This window comes from Panthera leo, chromosome B1 (genome assembly GCF_018350215.1).
Source record: "Panthera leo isolate Ple1 chromosome B1, P.leo_Ple1_pat1.1, whole genome shotgun sequence".
Taxonomy (NCBI): Eukaryota; Metazoa; Chordata; class Mammalia; order Carnivora; family Felidae; genus Panthera; species Panthera leo.
Window position 1 is genome coordinate 1611650 of NC_056682.1, and position 16608 is coordinate 1628257.

The following is a 16608-nucleotide window of genomic DNA, read 5'->3' on the forward strand; positions in this document are numbered from 1 at the left end:
CGTGAGGCCAGCCTCCAGAGCTGCCAGCAGCAAACGCCCAGTCCCTGGGGCTCATCTAGCGGCCCCGGCGGACTAAGCCGCGGTTTAAAGCGAGTTGAAACAAACCAAACACAAGTCCACGTTGTGCTTAACGTGAGCAACGGAGTGGGCTGAAAGCTGCACGTTTTAAGCGAATTCACAGAAACGTCTCTGTTTAATCTGAGATGGCCTCACACTGCATCAAAGGAACCACACGTAGAAAAGCCCGTTCGCTCACCCCCAGGGATGCAGACCCAGGCAGGTAGAGTCTGACCCAGGGCTGCAGTCCCTCGCCAGCCACAGGCGGTGCGGGAAGGGGCTGGGCAGGTGCCCTCGGACCTTGGGAAGTCACCTGATTTTAACCATAGGCAACACACTGAAACCGTGTGCGTGCGGGGCACCGTGTGTGTGGAGCAGAGCAGGTCTCTGGGCCACACGCAGCTCACGGACTGCCAGTTTGTGGCTCCGTGGCATTGTCTGCTCTTCTAAGCTCAGGGACCAGTCCGGTGAGCTTTCTGTACCTTCGTAAAATTGACTTCATAAAAGTCGTCCTCCCTCTACATGGGAGCAAAGTAAATGCACGGTGGGGGTGGGGGGGCGCCTGGGGGGCTCTGTCGGTTGAGCGTCGGACTTGGGCTCAGGTCGTGATCTCAGTTCGTGGGTTGGATCCCCAGGCCGGGCTCTGCGCTGACAGCTCAGAGCCTGGAGCCTGTTTCAGATTCTGTGTCTCCCTCTCTCTCTGCCCCTCCCCTGCTCACTCTCTCTTTGAGAAATAAACAAACATAAAAAAAATAAAAATAAATAAAAATACATGGCATTGGAATGAACAGAAACAGACATGGCTCCAAGCCCAAGCTCATGGCCACCTCCCTGTCCCTGTCCCTGTCCCAGGCACCTGGCTGCAGAACAGCCCACAGGGAGACGGAAACCACAGCAGCCCTATTGCTTTTAGGAATGGCCAAGCATTTGAAAACTGTAATATTTGCCACCGTTTTCAAGGTCTAAGAAAGCCTCTTCAAAACAAAACAGTGAGTGAATGCACCAAGTGTATTTTCTTTAACAGACTTTATGTTTTCGGAGCAGTTTTAGGCTTGTGGCAAAATTGAGGGGAAGGTACAGAGTTCCCACCCACCCTATGGCACCACACGCACCATCAACATCCCAACAGCAAGTGCATTTCACACGATCTGTGACCCCGCGTCGACACGCGTCATCACCCAGCATCCGGGGTCCACATCAGGGCACTTCTGCTGTCATGCGTGGTCTGGGTTTGGGCGCACGTATAGTGACATGTAGCCACTATCATGGAATTCTGCAGGGTGGTTTCACTGCCCTAAGAGTCCTATGCTCTGTCCATCCGTCCCCCCGCCTGGACCTCTGGCAACCACTGATCTTTTTGCTGTCCCCACAGTGTCTTTTCCAGACTGTCACAGAGTTGGAGTCACTCATCATGCAGCCTTTGCACATTCTCTAACCGTCGGCAAATGCTTGCGTTAACTGTCGGTGGCCCTTCGTGGGCCTTCTGGAATGTTTGTCAGAGCATGAATTTTTCAGGCTTCCCCCCAATCTGGTTCCTTGAAAAGCATCTGCAGGAAGGAGCGGGGCCCCCACCCCCCGAGCCCTGGGCCAGCTGGGGGTGTTCATGGCTCTGAGTTCTGCCCGTGTGTTCTCAGGACCCCAGCGCCATGCCGAGACCCACGTCCCAGGACCTGGCGGGCTACTGGGACATGCTGCAGCTCTCCGTCGAGGACGTCAGCATGAAGTTCGACGAGCTGCACCAGCTGAAGCTCAAAGACTGGAAGATAATAGAGTCTCCGGAGAGAAAGGTAACCCTGCCCGGGCCGCGCGCCCCCCACGTGCTGCTCCCCGCGGGCCCCCGGAGCCTAACCCTAATGCGGCAGGTGCTCCTTTGTGTCATGCCACATGGTCTCCAGTCGGCAACGCACGATCAGGTGTGCAGATGCTTGCACGCGGAGCCGGCGATAAGCTGACGTGGGACGAACGCCGCCGGCGGGGGGTACAGGTAACAGGTCCTTCTGCCGTATCTCTGGGACTCGAACGGAAAATCACATGGAGACGAAGAGTCTCATTCCTTATAGGGACCTACCCTGTGCCTTCATCAAACCTGTGTTTGGATTATATAGAAATGATTCTCCACAAGGAAGGCGTGAGGTCTGGTTACAACAACTACCGATTCATATCGGTACTTTCTGGTGGTTTATCTCCAGTGGAAGATGAAGACACACTGTGGGCTCTACTTAGATGTCCTGTAGATCTGTCAGCCTTCGCCCTTAAACAGGCTGAAAGGTTCCATTAAATTTGAGCCTGTGATCTTTCTCCCCTTCAGATGCCATCCATAGTAGGGTAACAGGTAGGTCCGAATCAGCAACAAATACATTGATTTCCTAACACATTTGAAAGACGCTCTAAGTAATCATAATCTGAGTTTCTAGGTAGACATTATCGATTCAAATAAAATGATGAAATTAATCCAACACACTTTAGGACAGTGGTGTTACTATATAGCGGAGGATGTCTACATAGAGATTTAGAACAAAAGCCATCACTGCCATCCTCAATCTTCCTCCAAAGGTGCCACTGACTGTGTCGGTGGAGTTCTGGGCTCGATGTCATAGATGCCACTGCAGATGACTGTCACACCCCCTCTTTACTAGACGACGGGGCAGAGGGGAGTGGGAAGGTGTAGGCTGTCTGTAAGCCATAAATGGTACATTAGCAAGTCCTATCTATGGTCTGGTTTTGTAGTGAAGGAGATCCTAAGATCGCCAATGAAAATGCCATTCTAATAAAATACTAAAAATAGAACCCATTTAACCATCCCAGAGCCCTGCGATGATCCCTCCTATTTTTCATTCTTCAGTAATTGACAACTAATACAACCCCTTCTACCTAAGGTATGCAGGGAGAATGGTCCTCAAAATTAAGACAGCCTTTTGCTGAGGGTATACACGATCTATCCATCCATCTATCCATCCACTTGCCGAGGGTATACACCCCACTGCAGACATGAACTGCTCTTTCACACCACTGAGGCCCCAGGCCGTGTGCTTAGGAGCCACTCTACCCTGTCGATCCACAAGGCCACCTGGTCAACCCTCTCCTACCACAGGACACCTGGAGGCCAGGAGTCCCTTTAAACAGGAGACTCCCACAAGAATTGCCCCTGTGTATTTCTTACAGCCCCACACTTCAGGGGCTACCAATTAAAGAGAAAAGAATAGGTAGATACAGTCATGTGCTTAACTTAGGAACTAACTTTTGAAAGAGCTGAATGAAATCTTTAACAAACCCATTACCCTACTGTTGTGGATGCCTGCCAAAGAGTAAGAAGTCGTTGCTTCTGGCCAAGTCATTTAAAAATAAGTCATGGGAATAAAGTGTCAGACACCAAAACAACCTTCCTGCCAAAACCAGTGGGTGGGGTTCTGCCACACGTGTCTGCCCAAGCTGTGCCTTCCCCACAATGTCCTAGCACGTCTGGCCCATTTGCATGTTTGCAGAGGCTGAAGGGAGACACAGGGGTGCGGTTTTCCCCCAACAACTGGATCCCTGCCCAGGAAAGGAAAGGTTCCAGCGCCTTCTGCTAGGCATCCTTCCCTGGGAAGGAGGTAGTCGGCTATGCAGGGCCCTGCCATCACCCGCTGGGAAGGGCAGTCCATGTTGGGTCCAGCTTTGTTAGTTAGGATGCACGTTCAATAACAGGGCAGGGTTGGGGACACAGACCTTTCACCAAAACAGTAAAGACACAATATAACATTATATATCTGCTGCAGAACTGTGTGATTTAGCCTTCTGGAAAATGCCTACACCTACTTTTGTGACTTATTTAAGAATATGAGCTAAAGGTCAGAAGTAATTACTTGCATGTTTTTACCAAGCAGGTGAAAAATCTGTCTGTCCATCCATCCACCATATCTATTATCTACTGTCCATCCATCATATCTATGTATCTATTATCTATCATCTATCTAGTCTATTATCTATCATCTACCTATCCATCCATCCACCAAATCTGTCCATCCATCCATCCATCCATATCTGTCCATCCATCAGATCTATTTATCTCTCTGTCCATCCATCATATCTGTTTATCTATCCATCCATCCATATCTGTCCATCCATCCATATCTGTCCATCTATCCATCCATATCTGTCCATCTATCCATCCATCCATATCTATTCATCCATATCTATCCATCCATCCATCATATCTATGTATCTATCATCTATCTAATCTATTATCTACCCATCCATCCACCAAATCTGTCCATCCATCCATCCATATCTGTCCATCCATCATATCTGTTTATCCATCCATCCAGCCAGCATATCTGCTTATCCATCTATCCATCCATCCATATCTGTCTATCCATCCATCCAGCATATCTATGTATCTATCTATCCATCCATCATATCTATATTATCTATCATCTAATCTATTATCTATCATCTACCTATGCATCCATCCACCAAATCTGTCAGTCTGTCCATCCATCCATCACATCTATCTGCCTATCCGTCTATCTACCTATCCATCCACCCATCTATCCATCCACCATATCTGTCTATCCAGCCAGCCAGCATATGTATGTATGTATGTATGTATGTATGTATCTATCTATCTATCTATCTATCTATCTAATCTATCATCTAGTCAATGTCAAGGGGTTTTAGGCCCATAACAGGAAATTTGGCTAACAGCTCCCCCATGTAAGATGGTTTCCATGAAGGTCCTTAGAATCCGGAGTCTGCTGAAAAGTCTGTAGCACATGACAGGGATATCAAGTGACACCTTCCAAAACACCTGGGATACTCAAGAACTGAAATTGTGAATATTTGCCAATGCTCAGAGATGGCAAAAATCTAGCAACAGCAAGAAAATAAGCCTGAGACCAAGGACACGTTCCATGTTACCGTGCGGGACTTGGTTCCTTACGTGTAAGGCCGTCACCCAGCCCCTCTCCCTGCCCTGGAGGGTGTGAGGGAAGTCACGGTGTCCAGCAGGCAGGCGGCAAGGCCACTGTTGGGGGCGTGGGGCCGGGCCGGTCAAGCACTGGGGTGGTGTCCCGGGCAGTTTGCGGTCACCCTGCACGGAGACCAGGCCCATGGACTGGCGCTGTTCCCCTCTGATGTCCCCAATTTTGACCTGTGATCCTTTTCAGGAAGAAAGAAAGGTCCCCCCTCCAATACCAAAGAAGCCCCCCAGAGGGAAATTTCCTGTCACGAGAGAAAAGTCCCTGGACCTGCCGGACAGACAGCGTCAAGAAGCCCGGAGGCGGCTCATGGCTGCCAAGCGGGCCGCCTCCTTCCGCCAGAATTCGGCCTCGGAGCGCGCAGACAGCATAGAGATCTACATCCCGGAGGCCCAGACGCGGCTCTAGGGGCACCTTTGCCCTCTTTTCTTTTTAACAAGATGCGTGTACAGTTTCTCACCCACCCGCTAATTTTAGTCTTGTTTCTCCACCGAATACACCCTGTTGTGTTCTCTGTGCCATAGACACACCGGAATGCGTTCATTTCTGCCGTGCGCCGAGCCCCGGCCAGAGCTCCTCCTCCCTCCCCCCCTCCTTCCCCCTTCCTCTTCCCTCCTCCTCCCCTTCCTCCTTCCCCATCCCCCTCCCCCCCCTCCTCCTCCCCTCCAGTGGTCTGACCCACGGTCAGCTGTGCCAGCTAGGCGTGGGGACACCTCCCTGATCCGCTCTGTTCTCAGAGGATCACAGGAAACACCTCTCGAGATGGAGCCCAGCTCACATTTTTGTTATTTATATTTTTATAAAGCGTGTGACAATTCGAGGCAAGACTAACAACTAGATACGGGTGCATCTTGCCACTCACCAGACACCCCAGTGGAAACTGCTTCAGCTCGAAGTGCAGGCAAGAAAGACCCCCACCCCGTCACCTGGGGGTGCCTCCCCCTGCCCCCCAAGTCTAGCCGGCCCCTGTCACCAGGGTCCTTGTGCAGAGTTTATGAGAAGCCATCTCTCCAGCCACCCGACTCCCTGCCGTGCGGTTCTCCAGAAACCCCCGGCGGGGGGGAGGGAGGGGTGGGTCACAAGTCTGAACACGATAGAAATCTCCGGCACAGCATCTAACAGTCCCAAAATAAGCTGAGTGTTCATTCACCCAAGGGAGTGACACATGAAAAGGGTTGGAGTCTTACAGAAGGCTGGCTGGCCTGTAGCAGGCATGTAAAGAGAAAAATAATCGCCCTTATTCTGATGAAAGAGTCATCGTATGTTTTATTCCTTCATAACTTCTACCACACACAGTCTTGTCTGTAAGTGTCCCCATTTATGTACCTGTGATTTTTTTTTTTATGGATGTATATATATTCTCAAACTGCTCTATCAGTTGACTTTCCAGGGTATCCTTAAAAAAAAAAAAGTTTGCTTGTTTAAAATGACAGTTGTGATGTAAAAAGTTTAAGAAATATGAATGTGAGTGGTATCTCTCAGCTTAAATGGTAAAGAAGAAATGTAGCTTACATTTGTATTTTTCCAGAATTCTTTTGTCCTATGCAGTATCGCTAAAGTCAAGAATATATTTCTTGCCTGTTTTAGACATGACAAAAAAAAAAAAAAAAAAAGGTCACATGTGGTGATTTCCAGCTGTGGACTCTGAGAAAAGTAATTAGGTTTCAGGATTCTGACTGGCACCAGAGCAAAGCAGGAAGGATTCGAATGAAAAGGCTTTCCACTTGTACAATCACGCTTAGACGCAGTGACCGTCATCCCAGCATCGCTTTCCTGTGTCCCTGTCCAGACGCATCTGCAGAGGAAGAGCCCGTCAAATCTCTCCCTCGGATCCCAAACTCAGAGTCCCCACTGTAACGCAAGGTGAAAACAGGATGGCACCTGGGGACAGGTGTTTCCTCCCCAAACACGGGCCTTCCCGCTGCCCGGAGAGGTACCGAGTACTCGGCTGGCGGAGCAGCCCTGGCTTACCTCCTCTGGCACTTTGTTTCCTCAGCTTGCCGGGCACTGTCATGCCCCCAGGTCCCCCTGCAGCCTGGTGACACCAGCAGGACATCCAGTGAGGTCATCCCCCGGGGGTGCTGCTCCGGCCTGCAGTGTTTTCTTTTCCTCATACTCTCCATCCAGCCAAGCATGGGGTTCACTGGAGCACAGTTGATACTAAAGCATGTTGGCCTTCCAAGTCTTACTTTTTTAAAGCTGAGTAGTTAAGAATTCCCTGTAAGAACAAAACCCTGTAAATTGAGCCTCATATCTGGTATATTTTACCAAACAGCCTTAAAATATATTTGGAAGCAAAAATCAGTACGAATGTATATCCTTGAAAAATGCAAAAAAAAAAAATTCCCTGAAATATTCTTCTATAAATGAATCCTATTTCCCCAGAGTATTCAAAGCATTTTTTCTACCTAAATAAATATTTAAATCCTGAGTAGTATACAGTAACGACACTTCTTCCTATACTCACTATACTATGTTACAAACAAATGTATTTGCAAGTATTGGCATTTTAGACTTTAAAAATGATGTATTATTTAAGATGAACTGCTCTTTAGAAATAGCCACAGAAAAGCAAAGTCAGTGTAGACCCCTTAGGGAGAGGAAATGTAAAATGCACATATGCGCCCAGACCTGCTGACACATGTAAATCTTCTGGCCGCTGATGCATTTTACCTCATTTCCTGCAGCTTGTACAAAACGTCTAATGGCAAATTCTAAGATTAGACAACAACTATTCTAGATCCCAGCTTCTCTGACCCTGACTTGAATGAAAGTGTTCACTGAATTTGGATTTTTTTTTTATGTTTTGTATACTCATTTTTATCTTAAAATCCCCCAAAAGTTTGGCCTGAACCACCCCTAGGTGAGATTAACCTGTAGCTAAACGTGACAGTGGCCACCGATTCGCAGTGGGGGGTGCGTACGAACCCCTGTCCGGTCCACCGAGTCCCAAAGAAGGTCATGTGACACGCAGCCAGGGCCTGCCGCCGGCCCCCAGGCAGTGTCACCTGCCACCATGACTCAGTGCAATATTTTCACTTCTCACACAGGCGACATCCCACCGTGAAATGCAGATAAGCCATGTTTACACATTGTACATGTAACGAAAAATAAAACTGTTTATGATACTTGTGTTAGTCAATCAAACCAACTTATTTCTGGCACTTCTGGCAGATACGCACCACAGACCTGTAGTGTGGCCGTCTCACCACGTTATGGAGATAGTTTCAGTAAGAGATTTTGCGTATGCTGGAGACGCTCAGATCGGACAGCGTTCTTCCCCGAAGACACCGCGTAACTGTTGACACACGAGCTGACACAGCGTTTTGCTCACGGCAGCATCGCCACGCTGAAGGCTTTAGTTTAACTTTCAAAATCAAAACACAAGTATGATAAACAGGACCCTTAAGTTCCACGAAGCCCGAGCAGGTGAATGTCGCTTGGGAACAAGAGCACTTTGCACATAACTCCTCTCCCCCATCCTCGTTTGTCGTCGTCGCGTGCACCGTCTGCGTTGTCACCGGTAACGCTTGTTGCCACCTTCCTCTCCGCAAACGTGTAGGACTGCCCTAGAACAGTGGATAAAGAATGGAACTGTTGTAGGATACCAAAAATTTACACTTTTGTTTAAAAGGAAACGTTGATGTGTTCACCTCAAGATCAATACTAAAGACTTCTAGCATTAAATAGAAAAGTGTACCGTTAGAGAAAATGATCACATCTAAGGCTCCCTGTTTAAAAAAGCAAACACAAAGACATAGCCACGAAGTCAGTGACCTCCCCAGTGGGGGGACTCCCCCCCCCCCCCCACCGGCTCCCGTGGAGAAGCCAGACTTAGAGCAGGAAGGCAACGAAGGGGGGTACTCAGACGTACGGGCCGCGATCGTTGCGCTGGGGTTGTGTCTTCTAGATGTTTGCCTTTCTCAACACGGTCCCCGCACGCCAGTCAAAAGACCCCAGGCTGCGTACTTCCAGCCCTGCCAGACACCCCGCCCCAACCCCACCCAGGACGGACTTTCCGGAAAGTCATCATCTGGCAGCCGTTGGCCAAGGTTCCTGTGGTGACTGTGTGTTCACCCGTCGGAACCGCTGTCTGCTCTGGGCCAGACCTCTTGCTGGCGCGTAGGAAGGGGTGAGAGGGGTCGCGGTCTTTGCCAGAAGGCCAGTACAGCCAGACCGGACCTCGTGTGGCCCGTGGAGCCTCTCAGAGGACCACCAGCCCACACCGAGTTGGGTTTTTGCTGGGAAGGGCAGCCAGCGTGTTACCAGAACCTTCACTGGGCAGGAGGTCGGGTGCTGCTGTTTGGAGTCAGCCTGGGAGCTGGCGCGTCCCCAGGCTGCACAGAGTGGCTGGGCTGCTGTTCGTGAGAGAGGCCCCCCGACATCTCGGTGGTGTCAGCAGGAAGCGTATGAACGTGGCATGTACCACTTGAGTGTACCCACGTGGGAGGGCACCTGCGTGCGGCGTCTGACCCCCCACTGCTGAAAACCAGAACAGTCCTGCCAACAAGTCAACAAGTGTTGAGTCTGGTCCCCCCAGAAACCCGCCTCAAGCCAAATTCGACACGTTTCTGTGTACTCCTTGCTGCTTTCCCAGACGCCTCCTTTCTTCTCAAGACCATTTTTTTTTTTTTTTTTTTTACTGCAAATTTAACACACTAATCAGGTAGTTGCAGACTGTGGTCTCCAAGCCACACGCCCTTGGAACTTCCCGAGGGTTCTCTTTTGTTTTCATTGGTATCTGTTTACCCTTTGAAAGTTTGGGTTGAATACAGGATGCCAAAACTTGAAAACAGATCAGAAAACCACAAGCAGAAGAGATCGGGGATGTGGTCCGCTGCTGAGTGGGAACACATTCAACCGCTTGGCTGGAGCATTGGGCGTATTGCTTCACTCCGAACCCCTCCCGTGTCCATGATATCGGGTCCCCTGTGCTGTGCTGACGGTCGCAGTAAGGCAGGGAAGGTGACCGAGTGTTGGAGGAGAGGTGCCCTTCCACACGCCCGACAACACGCCCGTCAGCACAGAGTGGCCGCACAGTGTTTTGGAAAATCACTAGCTGACCCATCGAACAACCTGGCTCCCAATCATACATCAGCCAGACTTCATTTCACGTCTGTTTCCTCCTGTCTCTTGTCTCACTCGCAGACAGATTATGAAAATCAATGTCATGTGGGCTCCAAAGTCCTCCAAGCTCCTTGCGGACCGGTGGCAAAAGCCTGAATTACCACTCAAGATGCAGCCCAGGGCCCTCTGGCCAACAGTCCTCCCCACCAGGTGTGGGACGCTGGCAAAAGTCAGGTCCGTTCATAAATATCTCAGAGAACCAGATGCCGCCCAGAATTAGGCAATGTCTTCGCCGTTACTTAAGGTCAGCGGCATCTTAGATGCATGGATGGCTATCAAGCCCAATGTTCAAGGGGTGAAGGAACACAATTTGGGAGCACATCCAGAATGGAATCAGACAGACTGACCGAAATTGCTAAAGGTTTGCGACATCTGCCCCTCTGATTCCAACTCTTTGTGATTGTTCTAGCTCAGGCTTCAGAGAAGGCGGAAGTGGTCCACGGGAACGCTCCAAGAAACACCCATCTTTTCATCCCTGCAACATTGCGACGTGTCCGTAACTTTATGAATCGCTAACCCTAACCCTCGCATTTCTATCCAGCGTGAGAAGAAATTATTTCAAGTTTCAGTGTAAACACGTGACAGATGACTTCTTTGCAGAGGAAACGTTAGTTACCTACTCCACCAGTACTTTTTAAAAAGATTTTGTACATACACCAACTAAGGTAACAGAGGCTTACCGCCCTACTTTCTTAGATTTTATGTGACTCTTCATCATGGGTGCTTATTCCGAACCTGAAAGGCTTGGGAGTCCAAGCTTTCATGTACTCAGTGGGGGAGGGGTCATGACGAAAGACGTCGGCCCGGTTTCTTGTGCCAATTTAAGTACAAATCTCTCTCTTGCCAGTAGACGGTGTGCTCTGTGCTTCGGCCAACACACGTGAAGGGAGCTCAGAGGCTGTCTGTGGTCCTTTATGGACGCCACTCACCATTCTTTGGTTTTCCCCCAACTCATGCCCACGCCCCGCCCCTGCCATCCCAGCGTTAGGACCATATCACGGTAAAAGGGCTCAGCATGTGTCTCCCTCCCTCCACCTTATAACTGGTTTGCTGAATTCAAAGGTTTCCCCCACAAGTAGTAAACAATCCTAGGCTACTTTTGAACTCAGATTTCCGATCGCTAAGCCACTTTCCTCTTGTACAGGTCCTTCCTGTCTAGAGACCAGTTCACATACCCACCTCCATGTTACGTGCCAAAATACCCAGGGGTGGCCTAAGGACTAAATTCAATGCCTCCTATAGAAGTTCAAGGAATGTCAGAACCAGGAAACTAGCTGTTTAGTTCAAGTTTTAAAAAGAAGTATATAAATATATATATATACACATATATATATATAAATATATATACATATGAAACCATATCAACGAGGATGAGCAGAGTGCCAAATATTCACCTCTGTGCAAAGTTACACCTCACTGGGATCCAGCTATTTTACGTACTTCTCTCTCTCATGCTTTTATGGTTCTTTTGATAAATTCTGTTTAGTAGCATGCAGAATACCCGACGGGAACGTACGGCCCGCGGTCCGTCACCGCCTCGTCTTGCTTCTTGTTAATAACGTATCAGAATGTTGGTCATTTCTTTCAGACGCCACCAGGTTGCATTATTTGAGTTCTCTTTGTTCGTGACTTTTTTTTCCCCACGCTCAGCCGATTATAAGGAAAACGTGCCCACCGTTTTCTCCATCGACTCCCCTCTGATGAGGCCTCTCTCATTTGATCTCTGTATTGCTGATGTCCACCTCTTGTAAATAGTTCTGCAATTAAATTTTTTGAGAAAAGCAATGTTTACTTTTCATTGGAGTGAATTCTCGTGTTACTTTAAACTCAGAAAAAAATGATACAGACCAAAGAGTTTTATCACAGACAAGGGCACCCTTCCCCCATTATATATTTCATTGTTGAACTAGCCTCGATTTCTCTATCTACTAAGAAGAAATGGACACTTATTAAGGCTACAGATTTCATATGTATGCAAAAATGGCACAGACTGAAATGAGTTTAAAATTAATAAATACTACGGTATTTAGTTAATGGTTGTTTTAGACTCTCTTGAGTTGCAACGAGAGGAGACACGTTGTTAGGTCATGATGCTGAGTCTCAGACCCAGGCTTCCATGAGAGAGGCCGGGTGCTGTGTCTGCAGTGACTCAGCCCCCCACCCCGGAAGAGTGGGGGCCCCGCCTGGAGGACGAGACCCTGGCCGCCACCAAGCAGCCAGTGCCAGAGATGCAGTGTGCTCTGTCTCTTGGGGTGGAGCAGGCCATCCCCCACGCTGGTCAGGCACCAGTTCCCCTCTACCTGCGTGGTCAGACGTGCCTGGGCTTCCTTCTCGAGTCTGCCCCTCCGAGCCCCAAGGAAGCACCAGCGGAGGTCCCGGGAAAGGGCAGCTTGGCACCCCTGCCCCTGGGGTCACTGGGGACCATGCTCAGCACCGTTTCCTTCCCTCTCCCTGCTCTGGTCGCTGAGGTTGGTAGGTGAGGTGATGGCGCGGAGTCAAACCTCCCCCCCTACCCCGCAACCCCGTGCGTGTGACAATCAGTGGAGGAACCCTGTGGCAGCACGTGGAGCTGGGTGAGATGGGGCTGACTCCACACAGGGCCCTTCCCGCGGAACTCACTGGGCAACCGCCACCATTTACAGCAGTTTTCTGTTCAGAGAAGCCATTTCTAAAAGAAAGGCACACACCTAATACTTCAGTTCTCCACTTGCCCTGTTTCTATAACACACTTGTCAAGAGCAAAAAGGAGGCTTCCTGTATATATATGTGTTTTAGTCCCAAAATGCTTCGGTGAAAGTTTTCACTTACCTGGCATTAGACTGGAAACTGCACTTCAATCCACACGAATCGTTTAACAGTTAAACAGTGGTTTAACACTGTTTTCCCAGAAGTCAGCCCAATACAAAGGAAGGGAAGCGGGTGGGGTGATGGTGAGAACTCGGCTGGTCCCCTCGGCCTCCCTAGAAGCCACAACGCGCCCCCCAAACGGCCCATTGACTAGAAACAACAACACCCTCAAAACAAGAAGCGGCCATTAGAAATGTCAGAGGCAACCATTTGGATGTTTTCGACTTGCTTTCTGTTATGTGATATTTAAAACAAGTTGCCTTTTGACAATCAGGACATTGGAAAGATTTCTGCTCTTTATTTTTGTTTATTTTTGTTTCGTGAGCTCTTAAGTTAGCATCACTTGGTATGTTCAGAGAATTGTTACTTGACTCCCAATTATGGCAAAGAGCGTCGCGCAGATGTCGTACCAGGAAAGAAGTGATGATTTCCGAAGACATGACTTCAAACTTCGGCATCCCGCCAAATGACGCCACCTCGAGCTCCTGGGAGCGCACCATGGGACTGCTGTGGTTTCAAATGGACTCGATGGATGTTCTCTGAACAAGTAGAGTCCAGTGCCGATGAAAGTCCATTTGCACGTGATCTCATTACACCGCTATGGGCTCTGACAACGTAGAGTGTGAAAAATTCAACTTTCTACAAACAATACGCTTTGCAAAGCCGAGATTCAGTGACCATGCAGGCCACGCTTGAAACACGCACCTCCGTGTGTGTTTCCACGGGCAGGTCTTCCTGTCCCAGCCCCTGTGACAGACACCCCACTGGGATGCAAAACACCAGTGATCCCTCGGGACCCTGCGGCCCCCCAGCCCCTTCCTCCGGCCTCCCCGACCAGCCTTCCCCTGTCTCTCCCAACACAGACCCCTGTCCGGAAGCACCGGGGACACCACTCTGCAGCGCTGGTGGCCGGCGTCCCTCCCTCCGGCTCCCGTCAGACCAGTCACATAGTCCTCCAGGACCCCCTCTCCACATGCTCCCGTTGTGTCCCACTGGGCTGTTCCCTGTCACCTGCCGAAACGCTGTCTCTATGATCCAGATCCCCCAAGGGCGGCTCCTGGTTGAAACATCCGAAGACTCCTCTTCACATTGGTGGGACTCTCCATCATCGAATGCCTTCCCATCTCCGGGGCTCCCGCTGGGACAATCACGAGCAGTTTCAAATTCTTGCAGCATTCAGTGTCACAGCTCTGCCCTGGGACCTCGCCTCCATGGACTTAACAGACTCCTGCCACGCTTTCACGTGACCCCAGCCATCTCCTTGGACTGCCACCCTCATGCTTCCCAAGTGAGCTGATCACTTTCTTCTCTGTTTTCCCAAAACGGTGCTCCACCTTGCATCTAATCCATCATCATATGCCACATAAGCAGAATGCACCTGTTCACTGGCCTGAGATCAGACTGTGAGCTTTCTGAGCACAAGAAATATATTGACATCCTCCATCTCTGGCTCCCGCTCCCAAAAAAGCATGTGACAGTGACCACATGCTCACAGTATTCTTATACACACTTATCGGTGAGCATCTGGGTGAATGAAGGGACCTAAGTCTTCTGTGTCCCTATCCGCCGTTCACTGACTCACTACATATTTGTAGAACACCACTTAGGTCCTGGGCATTGTGCTGGAGATACCGCGGTTGAGAGAGTTGTGATTTCACACTTATGTTCAACTACAGTAGTGTCATTGGTCTGTGAAGGGTCATCGATGTTCTTATTTTACGTATAAGCTAACGAGCCGGCCTGTTACTGCTGCATTCATGCCGGTCAAAGGTAGAAACCTGGGATCAGAAAACCTTCATACCGTCGACTTCCCAGGGGCCCGTGAGCTGCCGTGGGGGCCGAGGCCGTGCACGCTCTGTGTTTGCAGCACGGCTGGGGATCCCTGCACTTGGGGGCCCCCCGGAACAGACAGCAGGAAGGACGCCTGCTCTTGGTCCAGGGGGGAGACCTGACCTGCTCCTCAGGGTTGCCAACAGCCAGTGTCAGCCTGAGAAATGGCTCTTACACCTGGCAAAGACAGGGGCAGAGGGGGAAGAGTCCCCAGAGGATGTCTTTCCCTGCCAGCTGCGAGATTTTGTTCTGAAACTGCAGAGACCGTAGGTGCCCACACCCAGTGAGAGATCACCCTCTCTCCACACTGCCCATCTCTGCCTCGAAGCCCCGCGCCCTGCGTGGTTCCTCACTGCACTCGCTGCCAGCGCGGGGTCTGTCCCTGCCGCTGTGACCCCAGCCACATGGAGGGAGGCACCCCAGGTGCTGGGTGCACCCCAGGTCAGCCTGCCCAGAGCTGGTGAGCCCCCATGGGGACAGACTCCAAGGTGACTTTCCTTCATTAACATTGGAATCTAATCCTAATGAATCTTCCCAGGCATCTGCTAAATCCTCCCCTGCCCTTTCCCAGTGATCTTATACTCACTAATGAGATTTGGCCGTAATTTGGTAACTTATGAAATATCCCAAAATGGTCAATTGTATTCAAATGTATTCAAAGAAAACGTTGGTTTCATGACATAGTGCAAACAAACCAAAATACTAGAGGCTTTTGCCTTGATCTTCAGTGAGCAATGTCCCTGAGAAAGACTCTCCTTCTGCATTTGAAACATGACTGTTGGAAGCTTCCAGACGTGAGATACAGATTGGGCTTTTGAGGCCAACAATTCCCTGGACACACCCGGTTGTAGAGTGCCAGCCTGCTCTCACCATGATAACCAGGAAGAAATTGGGGCGCCTGGGCGGCTCAATCCGTTGAGCATCGACTTCGGCTCAGGTCATGATCTCACAGTCTGTGGGTTCGAGCCCCGTGTCGGGCTCTGGGCTGACAGCTCGGAGCCTGGAGCCTGCTTCAGATTCTGTGTCTCCCCCTCTCTGTGCCCCTCCCCTGCTCATGCTCTGTCTCTCTCTCTCTCTCTCTCTAAAATAAACATTTTTTAAAAAGTATAAAAAAAGAGAATAAAAGAAATTGAACAGGGAGCCTTCATTTGAAGTAATGGACACGCGGCAAATGTGTTGTGCAGATTCAGGCATTAACAAGGAGCGGCAAGTGGCCGCCAGACTTGAGCGACAACTTTGTTTCCAAAGTAAAACATCTTTTGTTATAGTTGCCCGGGGACATTTTGGCTTCAGGCAAAAGAAATTGGACTCATCAGAATCCACGCGGTGGAGACCGCTGGGGCCCTGAGCTCCTGGCACAGAGGGTGGCGTTTGGGAGCTGGTTCCTCGCAGACTCGGCTCTGGCTGACGACGGTGACAACTATAAGTACCATCGTTAAACACCGATTTTTAAGTTAACAAACACACAGAGTCAATGCTGTTTGGGCACATCGATTTTTGTTCAAGGAATCGGCCAGACAACACTACTTGAAACCGTGAGCAGTTTGACACAAGCCGTCACAAAATGACAGTGGCCCTGGGAACACAGAGCAATTATTCTGTTCTGTAACTAGCAATCCTCCTTTGAACTCACCCACAGGGTACGACTCAGGAAGAAAATTGGCATCACAAATGGACCGGGAAGTGATGACTCTTTATTTTAATCCCTAGTTAAAGTCAACCAATAATTGCTGTCTCTGGCCAGGTATTTTTGTGTTTGCAAAATACTTGCCAACTGCCGCTGGCGGGTGGA

The 16608-nt window shown here is 49.8% G+C and overlaps 1 protein-coding gene and 1 long non-coding RNA gene across 12 annotated transcripts in view; one reads left to right on the forward strand and one right to left on the reverse strand.

The window, feature by feature from the left end:
- The window catches only part of DLGAP2 (DLG associated protein 2), a 399292-nt gene extending 393755 nt beyond the window's left edge, over nucleotides 1-5537 (forward strand). For all 7 annotated transcript variants that reach the window (XM_042934155.1, XM_042934156.1, XM_042934153.1 and 4 more), the window contains 2 exons: nucleotides 1692-1844; nucleotides 5202-5537. In XM_042934155.1, the coding sequence (XP_042790089.1) occupies nucleotides 1692-1844; nucleotides 5202-5420 (372 nt within the window). In that variant the 3' untranslated portion in view covers nucleotides 5421-5537. The remainder of the gene's footprint in view (nucleotides 1-1691; nucleotides 1845-5201) is intronic.
- LOC122217313 overlaps nucleotides 1-16608 on the reverse strand; it is a 42819-nt gene that overhangs the window by 19440 nt on the left and 6771 nt on the right. For 4 of the 5 annotated variants that reach the window (XR_006201398.1, XR_006201399.1, XR_006201397.1 and 1 more), the window contains exons 2-4: nucleotides 11534-11896; nucleotides 8195-8581; nucleotides 6984-7230 (exon numbers count right to left, since the gene is read on the reverse strand). This is a non-coding gene — a long non-coding RNA (uncharacterized LOC122217313). Of the gene's footprint in view, nucleotides 1-5991; nucleotides 6808-6983; nucleotides 7231-8194; nucleotides 8582-11533; nucleotides 11897-16608 lie in introns of those variants that run through there. The other variant, XR_006201395.1, reaches the window with a different exon arrangement.